At 46.1% G+C, this 8,826-nt stretch overlaps 1 protein-coding gene across 1 annotated transcript in view; it reads left to right on the top strand.

Moving 5' to 3' along the window:
* The first annotated feature begins 247 nt into the window (after positions 1 to 247).
* Positions 248 to 8,826, top strand: part of LOC115081286 (deleted in malignant brain tumors 1 protein-like) — a 163,181-nt gene continuing 154,602 nt past the window's right edge. The window contains exon 1 of the mRNA XM_029585780.1: positions 248 to 356. Coding sequence (XP_029441640.1) covers positions 248 to 356 — 109 coding nt within the window. The remainder of the gene's footprint in view (positions 357 to 8,826) is intronic.

Raw genomic sequence — 8,826 nt, 5'->3', positions numbered from 1 at the left:
ATCTTTCGCTTGCATGGTCTGCCTAAAAGCATCCTGTCCGATAGGGGACCTCAGTTCACCACCCACTTTTGGAGGGCCCTATGACGTTTGAAGTATAGTCCAAGGTGACGTTTGACGTCACCTTGGACTATACTTCAGGCTATCACCCTCAGACCAATGGTCTCGCAGAAAGAACTAACCAGACGTTGAAACAGTTCCTCCGTTTGTACGTGATCGAAAAACAGGACGACTGGGCTAGTCTGCTACCATGGGCCGAATTCGTCCTGAATTCCCACATCTCCGCGGCTACGGGGTCCTCCCCGTTTCAGATTGTTTATGGGAGACAGCCACAACCACCTATGCCTGTCCCTACTATGGTACCGTCTCCCGCAGCCCAGCTCTCGGCTGAAGAACCGCACCAGCGATGGATATCCACGCAGCGCGCCCTGATCAAGGCCGGCCAGGCAGCTAAGAAGTACGCGGATCAGCACAGAAGACCGTACCCGCCTCTCCGCACGGGCCAAAAGGTTTGGCTAAGTACACAATTTATCCGCTTGAAGCTGCCATCTTCACGACTGGCTCCGCGATTCATCGGGCCATTCCCCATCATCCGGCAGGTGGGTGCAGTCTCTTACCAGCTTCGTCTCCCTCCGTCTCTTAAGATACATAATACCTTCCATGTCTCTCTCTTGAAGCCTCTGGTGTTGTCATGGCCCTCCAGCACGCCTCCTACTCCCCAACCTGTCGCCTCTGAAGACGACCTCACCTACCAGGTTCGGGAGGTCCTAGATGTGAGAAAACATTGCAAGAAATGGGAATACCTGCTGGCATGGGAGGGTTTCGGTCCTGAAGAGAACTCCTGGGAGCCCATGGCTAACATTCTGGACCGGAGTCTATTGGACCAGTTCCACCGAGACCACCCGTCCAAACCCAGGCCTCCAGGGAGACGCCCTAAAGAGGGGGGTACTGTTGTGCTCCGCGGCCATGGCGTCTCACGACCGTGTCCCCCTACCTGACTCTCAGCACCATGAAAGCCCCGGGGGAGGGCTCCGACTCGGGCCTGTGCTGCCCGCTGCAGGGGAAGCCGTCCTGCTTCCCCCAGCGGCGTGTCTCCTCCACCGGGGAGATCCAAGATGGCCGCCGCCATGGGATCCAATATGGCCGCCGTCAATTCATTTGCATTTAAAGGGACCTGGTCCCTTTAACTACACTCACCTGCTTCCAATGATACAGAGCAGAGGAAGTATATAGGGAGGCTTCCTATGCTCATTCCTTGACTTGGCAACGTCTCTTGCGAGTGTTGTTTGAGTCTGCTTGCCTCGGTGAGTCTCTGGTTCTTGACTTTGGATTGGCTTACGGTGATTCTCTGGTTCCTGACTTCGGATTGGCAAGCGGCGATTCTCTGGTGCACGACTTCGGACTGGTGAGCGACGACCCTCTGGCACTCAACCTAGGACTCCTTCAAGATTCCGTCTCCAAGGGCCCACCTAAGTCCCAGTGGCCCGGGTCCCTACGGGCTCCTCCTGGGGGGACCGCGGGCTTCCAGGGCGAAACTCCAGTTGGCCTTTGCACCGTTGCTCTGACCTCCCTAGGTCCGCCTAAGTCCCAGCAGTCGGGTCCCTACGGGCTCCTCCCGGGGGGACCGCAGACCACCAGTGGTGAAGACTCAGCACCTCATCTCGTCTCCTCATCGTCTCTGTATTCGCCTCAGCCTCCAGTGCCAGGGGTCAGCCGGTCCCACCTCCTGTCCTGCCTCGCCACCCGACAAGAGAGCCTACGGACCTTCCGAAAGGTATACCATCCTCTTGTCGGCCAAGGGTCCACAAGCCGGAGCATAACAAATAGTCAGAAAGGCAGTGAATAAACAAGTTAGACTTATTGTATTTTTAAATAGTCAGTCAATAAGGTAGCAGTAGGTAGGCAGAGAATAAACAAGTTAGACTATCTGTATTTTTAGTCAGTCAATAAGGTAGCAGTAGGTAATCTGTTTATTTTTAAAAGTCTGCAAAACTGAGTGTTCTCCAGACTTTTAAAGAACTGAGTGTTTGTATTTAATACTAACTGAGTGTCTGTATAGAAAAAAAAAAACCCGAACCCAAACAGTAGCCAGAAGCTAGAAATAAGCTAGGAGCAGTGTATACCTAAGTAAAAAAGTTGAATAGTTCAGCTCAGTTACTCACCTTGGAAAGGTGTTGAGGTAGTGTGATTGGGTTTGAATAGGGACCAACATTAGTTAATCAAGAGAGCAGTGAGTCACTCAGGCTGACTAACTGAAGTTAGACTGTTTGTATTTCCCAACCCGCTCATCCCTTAATTTATAGGCAGGTGCCACTTTCACACAAAAAAAAAAAATCAACAAAAACTTTATTGAGAATTCGATTAGACCCCGGTAGGCCACTACCAGACACATAGTGAATTCACTAATACATTTAAAGGATGTTAGACACATTCCTACTCCCATAGCAACCTAAAACTTAACTAGGAACTGATCAAAATTGAGATGAAGGCAGCAGTCCAGCAGCAAGAGGGGGGCTTCCCAGTCTTTTGCATAGAGTGTCACTTGTATGATTTTTTACCCACCGGTGAGAAGTTGTACATGTGCATGCGATGCAAAGAGCTCCTGGCTCCCAGATAATGAGTCCGATCTCTGGAGGCTAGAGTAGCAGACCTGGAGGAGCTGAGGCAGACAGAGAGGTATATAGATGAGATCTTCAGGGACATAGTAGTCAAGTACCAACTTCAGACTGGCAGCCCTGGTGCTGCCTTGGAGGAAGAAGGTCTCATGATGGGAGAGCACCAACCAGGTGCAACAGGAAAGGATCCTGTAGCAAGGACCTGCTCTCCAGGTGATGCATTGTCCTTTCGCACTGAGGATATCTCCCCAAGGCCTACTGCCCAGGAGGGAAGGGTTAGGTTGGCCGTCATAGTTGGTGATTCGATTATTAGGAATATAGCCAGCTGGGTGGCTGGTGGGCATGAGGATCGCCTGGTAACATGCCTACCTGGTGCAAAGGTGGTGGACCTCACGCGTCACCTAGATAGGATTTTAGACAGTGCTGGGGAGGAGCCGGCTGTCATGGTACATGTGGGCACCAATGACATAGGAAAGGGAGGGTGGTTCTGGAAGCCAAATTTAGCTCTTAGGTAGAAAGCTTAAATCCAGAACCTCCAGGGTAGTATTCTCTGAAATGCTCCCTGTTCCACGTGCAGGTCACCAGAGGCAGGCAGAGCTCCGGAGTCTAAATGCGTGGATGAGACGATGGTGCAAGGAAGAGGGATTCAGTTTTGTTAGGAACTGGGGAACCTTTTGGGGAAGGGGAGGGCTCCACCTTAACCAGGGTGGAACCAGACTTCTGGCGCTAACCTTTAAAAAGGTGATAGAGCAGCTTTTAAACTAGAACAAAGGGGAAAGCCGACAGTCGCTCAGCAGCGCATGGTTTGGAGAGAGGTATCTTCAAAGGATACTAATGATGCATTAGAATTAGGGCATCCCGACACTGATGTTCCAATAATTAGAAAAGTAGTACAAGTGCCTGTAACTAAAAACTCACCTGAGCTAAAAAATTCTAACATCCCTATCAATTAAAAAGCAGAATGTAAATACAAACAAAAAACAAACTTTGAAATGTTTGTTATGCTAATGCCAGAAGTCTAAGAAGTAAGATGGGAGAATTAGAATGTATAGCAGTGAATGATGACTTAGACTTAATTGGCATCTCAGAGACATGGTGGAAAGAGGATAACCAATGGGACAGTGCTATACCGGGGTACAAATTATATCGCAATGACAGAGAGGAGCACTCGGGAGGAGGTGTGGCGCTTTATGTCCGGGATGGCGTAGATTCCAACAGGATAAACATCCTGCATGAGACTAAATACAAAACTGAATCTTTATGGGTAGAAATCCCTTGTGTGTCGGGGAAGACTATAGTGATAGGGGTATACTACCGTTCACCTGGTCAAGATGGTGAGACGGACAGTGAAATGCTAAGAGAAATTAGGGAAGCTAACCAAATTGGTAGTGCAGTAATAATGGGAGACTTCAATTACCCCAACATTGACTGGGTAAATGTATCATCAGGACACGCTAGAGAGATAGCATTCATGGATGGAATAAATGATAGCTTTATGGAGCAATTGGTTCAGGAACTCACGAGAGAGGGAGCAATTTTAGATCTAATTCTCAGTGGAGCACAGGACTTGGTGAGAGAGGTAATGGTGGGGCCGCTTGGCAATAGTGATCATAATATGATCAAATTTGATTTAATGACTGGAAGAGGAACAGTGTGCAAATCCAAGGCTCTCTTGCTAAACTTTCAAAAAGGAAACTTTGATAAAATGAGAAAAATTGTTAGAAAAAAACTGAAAGGAGCAGCTACAAAAGTAAAAAATGTCCAAGAGGCGTGGTCATTGTTAAAAAATAACATTCTAGAAGCACAGTCGAGATGTATTCCACACATTAAGAAAGGTGGAAAGAAGGCAAAACGATTACCGGCATGGTTAAAAGGGGAGGTGAAAGAAGCTATTTTAGGCAAAAGATCTTCATTCAAAAATTGGAAGAAGGATCCAACAGAAGAAAATAGGATAAAGCATAAACGTTGGCAAGTTAAATGTAAGACATTGATAAAACAGGCTAAGAGAGAATTTGAAAAGAAGTTGGCTGTAGAGGCAAAAACTCACAGTAAAATCTTTTTTAAATATATCCGAAGCAGAAAGCCTGTGAGGGAGTCAATTGGACCATTAGATGATCGAGGGGTTAAAGGGGCACTTAGAGAAGATAAGGCCATCGCGGAAAGATTAAATGATTTCTTTGCTTCGGTGTTTACTGAAGAGGATGTTGGGGAGGTACCCGTAATGGAGAAGGTTTTCATGGGTAATGATTCAGATGGACTGAATCAAATCACGGTGAACCTAGAAGATGTGATAGGCCTGATTGACAAACTGAAGAGTAGTAAATCACCTGGACTGGATGGTAGACACCGCAGAGTTCTGAAGGAACTAAGAAATGACATTTCAGACAAATTAGTAAAAATTTGTAACTTATTAAAATCATCCATTATACCTGAAGACTGGAGGATAGCAAATGTAACCCCAATATTTAAATAGGGCTCCAGGGGCGATCCGGGAAACTACAGACCGGTTAGCCTGACTTCAGTGCCAGGAAAAATAGTGGAAAGTGTTCTAAACATCAAAATCACAGAACATATAGAAAGACATGGTTTAATGGAACAAAGTCAGCATGGCTTTACCCAGGGCAAGTCTTGCCTCACAAATCTGCTTCACTTTTTTAAAGGAGTTAATAAACATGTGGATAAAGGTGAACTGGTAGATATAGTATACTTGGATTTTCAGAAGGCGTTTGACAAAGTTCCTCATGAGAGGCTTCTAGGAAAAGTAAAAAGTCATGGGATAGGTGGTGATGTCCTTTCGTGGATTGCAAACTGGCTAAAAGACAGGAAACAGAGAGTAGGATTAAATGGGCAATTTTCTCAGTGGAAGGGAGTGGACAGTGGAGTGCCTCAGGGATCTGTACTGGGACCCTTACTTTTCAATATATTTATAAATGATCTGGAAAGAAATACGACGAGTGAGATAATCAAATTTGCAGATGACACAAAATTGTTCAGAGTAGTTAAATCACAAGCAGATTGTGATAAATTGCAGGAAGACCTTGTGAGACTGGAAAATTGGGCATCCAAATGGCAGATGAAATTTAATGTGGATAAGTGCAAGGTGATGCATATAGGGAGAAATAACCCATGCTATAATTACACAATGTTGGATTCCATATTAGGTGCTACAACCCAAGAAAGAGATCTAGGTGTCATAGTGGATAACACATTGAAATCGTCGGTACAGTGTCCTGCAGCAGTCAAAAAAGCACACAGAATGTTGGGAATTATTAGAAAGAGAATGGTGAATAAAATGGAAAATGTCATAATACCATGGTGAGACTGCACCTTGAATACTGTGTACAATTCTGGTCGCCGCATCTCAAAAAAGATATAATTGCGATGGAGAAGGTACAGAGAAGGGCTACCAAAATGATAAGGGGAATGGAACAACTCTCCTTTGAGGAAAAACTAAAGAGGTTAGGACTTTTCAGCTTGGAGAAGAGACGACTGAGGGGGGATATGATAGAGGAGTTTAAAATCATGAGAGGTCTAGAATGGGTAGATGTGTATCGGTTATTTACTCTTTCGGATAGTAGAAAGACTAGGGGGCACTCCATGAAGTTAGCATGGGGCACATTTAAAACTAATCGGAGAAAGTTCTTTTTTACTCAACGCACAATTAAACTCTGGAATTTGTTGCCAGAGGATGTGGTTAGTGCAGTTAGTATAGCTGTGTTTAAAAAAGGATTGGATAAGTTCTTGGAGGAGAAGTCCATTACCTGCTATTAAGTTCACTTAGAGAATAGCCACTGCCATTAGCAATGGTTACATGGAATAGACTTAGTTTTTGGGTACTTGCCAGGTTCTTATGGCCTGGATTGGCCACTGTTGGAAACAGGATGCTGGGCTTGATGGACCCTTGGTCTAACCCAGTATGGCATTTTCTTATGTTCTTATGTTCTTATGACAGAGATGAACATTCCCCAGAGGAGAGAGATGCATATTCCCCAGAGAGATCAGAGAATATTCCCTAGAGCTGACAGAGAAAATCCAAGACTTCTCACAAATTAACGAGCAGGAAATCTCTTTATAATCCTCCGGGAACAGATCTTAGAGCTGCAAAATCAGTGGCATCCTTTCTCCAGAGCAGAAGCAGAACGTGATCAGTGAGAATTTGGAGAAACATGAGGACCAGGCCTTGATCATTTTATTCTCCTTTGTAATTTTATTTCACTATGAGTAGTATTGGACATATGTGGTTTTATTTCATTTTTAATTTCTGTCTGTGTATTACTTTGGCATCATACTGTAAGTACAAAATGTCACAGCAATAAACTTTCCTGAATCGGAGAGAGAGAGAAAGATATTAATCTGCATCCGGAGCAAAGAGAGGCCGCACGATGTCCCATTCCTGTGCTCAGAGTCTGCTGCTAGGTTTGCAGTTTCACGTTTGTTACATTAGCGAGTTTTACACCATTAATCGCTATCACTGGAAGCTTCTGATCCTGATCAATCTGCAGCTGGAAAGCAGGTTTCTCACAGATCCAGTGAGTGTGATAATTGCACTTCCAGTCAAAAAGTCCATTAACAGTCAGCGCTGCACACGAGGAATTACGTTCAACATGAACAGGAAATCTATTGTGAAAGAATAAAATGCAGCTAATTATTGAATAATTACAATAATATTGCACAGCCCATTGAATAAGAAGGCAGCACACATTAGTTAGGGCACCTCAGAGCCAGAGAGCTGTAGTCTCATGCATTATAAGTGAGACCCAGGTGCCTGGATCTCCTCTCACACACAGGCTCTTGTTCCTAAATCTCACACACAGGGACATTTGCAGAGTAGGCGCTGTGTGCCTGACAGTTTGAGTCTTCCAGACTGTGCTGGAGACTCCTGGGCTGCCTTTATTTCCTTAGGTTTAGCCTCACTGCTCTCATCACAAGATAATTTATAAAATTCTTCCCCATTGACAGGGCTTATCCACGTTCTCTGTTTCTGGCTGCCTACTGCTTTCTCCACCTATTGCCTCTGCTGCCTCTTCCGTCTGTGCAGCTTTTTATCTCGGGCCAAATTCTGTTTGGATTGTACTTGGGATGATTTCATTTAAATCTATGTTTAATTTGTTCAGGAACTCTGTTTATAAGTTGATGTTAAAGATGTTCCAGATTCCACCTTATCCTTATCTTTTTATCACTTATTCTCTAACTTGAGATTTGTGTTGACCCAGAAAGGGACGTAATCGGATCTGCAGTCTGCTCCTGCTCTGCTTTCCCTGTTCCTTATACTATTTCTATGTCTGATATTAATGATTTATAATTGATTAGATATAAAATTACCAATAGATTCATCAAAAAGCAATGAGAGAGAGAGAGAGAGAGAGACTTTATGAGGCCTTCACAGTATTCATCTACATATATCACTATAGGAGGGCCAACTATTAACTCGAGGTGAGGTGTTCGTGGTAGGGATGTGCAGAGGGACGCCATACGTTGCATTCGTGATTCAGATTCGTCAGGGAGCAGATACGTTGCATTCGGCCGTATGGTGCCCCGATGCGTTAATAAGGCGATTTCTATTTGTGTCCCAGCTAAAATTAAAATTAACTACAAACCCCCACCCTCCTGACCCCCCCAAGACTTACCAAAACTCCCTGGTGGTCCAGCGGGGAGTCCAGGAGCCATCCCCTGCACCCTCACACACTCAGTGCCGGTTTCATCATGGCGCCGATAGCCTTTGTCACAGGGGCTACCAGTGCCATTGGTCAGCCCCTGTCACATGGTCATCGGCGTCATCTTGTGCTCCTACCATGTGACAGGGCCTGACCAATGGCACCGGTAGTCCCTGTGACATAGTATGGGCAAAGGCTTTTGGCACCATTTTGAGTACTGGCATCGGACGTCCGGAGTGCAGGAGGTTGCTCCGGGACCCCCGTTGGACCCCCAGGGACTTTTGGCCAGCTTGGGGGGGCCTCCTGACCCCCACAAGACTTGCCAAAAGTCCAGCGGGGGTCTGGGAGCGACCTCCTGCACGCCTTCCGTCCGATGCCAGTACTCAAAATGGCGCCGATCGCCTTTGCCCTCACTATGTCATAGGTACCGACGGTCGGCCCCTGTGACATAGTGAGGGCAAAGGCTTTCGGTGCCATTTTGAGTACTGGCATTGGACGGCCGGAGTGCAGGAGGTCGCTCCGGGACCCCCGTTGGACCCCCAGGAACCTTTGGCCAGCTT

The sequence above is a fragment of the Rhinatrema bivittatum genome, unplaced genomic scaffold, assembly GCF_901001135.1.
Source record: "Rhinatrema bivittatum unplaced genomic scaffold, aRhiBiv1.1, whole genome shotgun sequence".
Classification (NCBI taxonomy): domain Eukaryota; kingdom Metazoa; phylum Chordata; class Amphibia; order Gymnophiona; family Rhinatrematidae; genus Rhinatrema; species Rhinatrema bivittatum.
The sequence above is the reverse complement of the archived record's forward strand: the minus strand, read 5'-3'. Positions and strand labels throughout refer to the sequence as shown.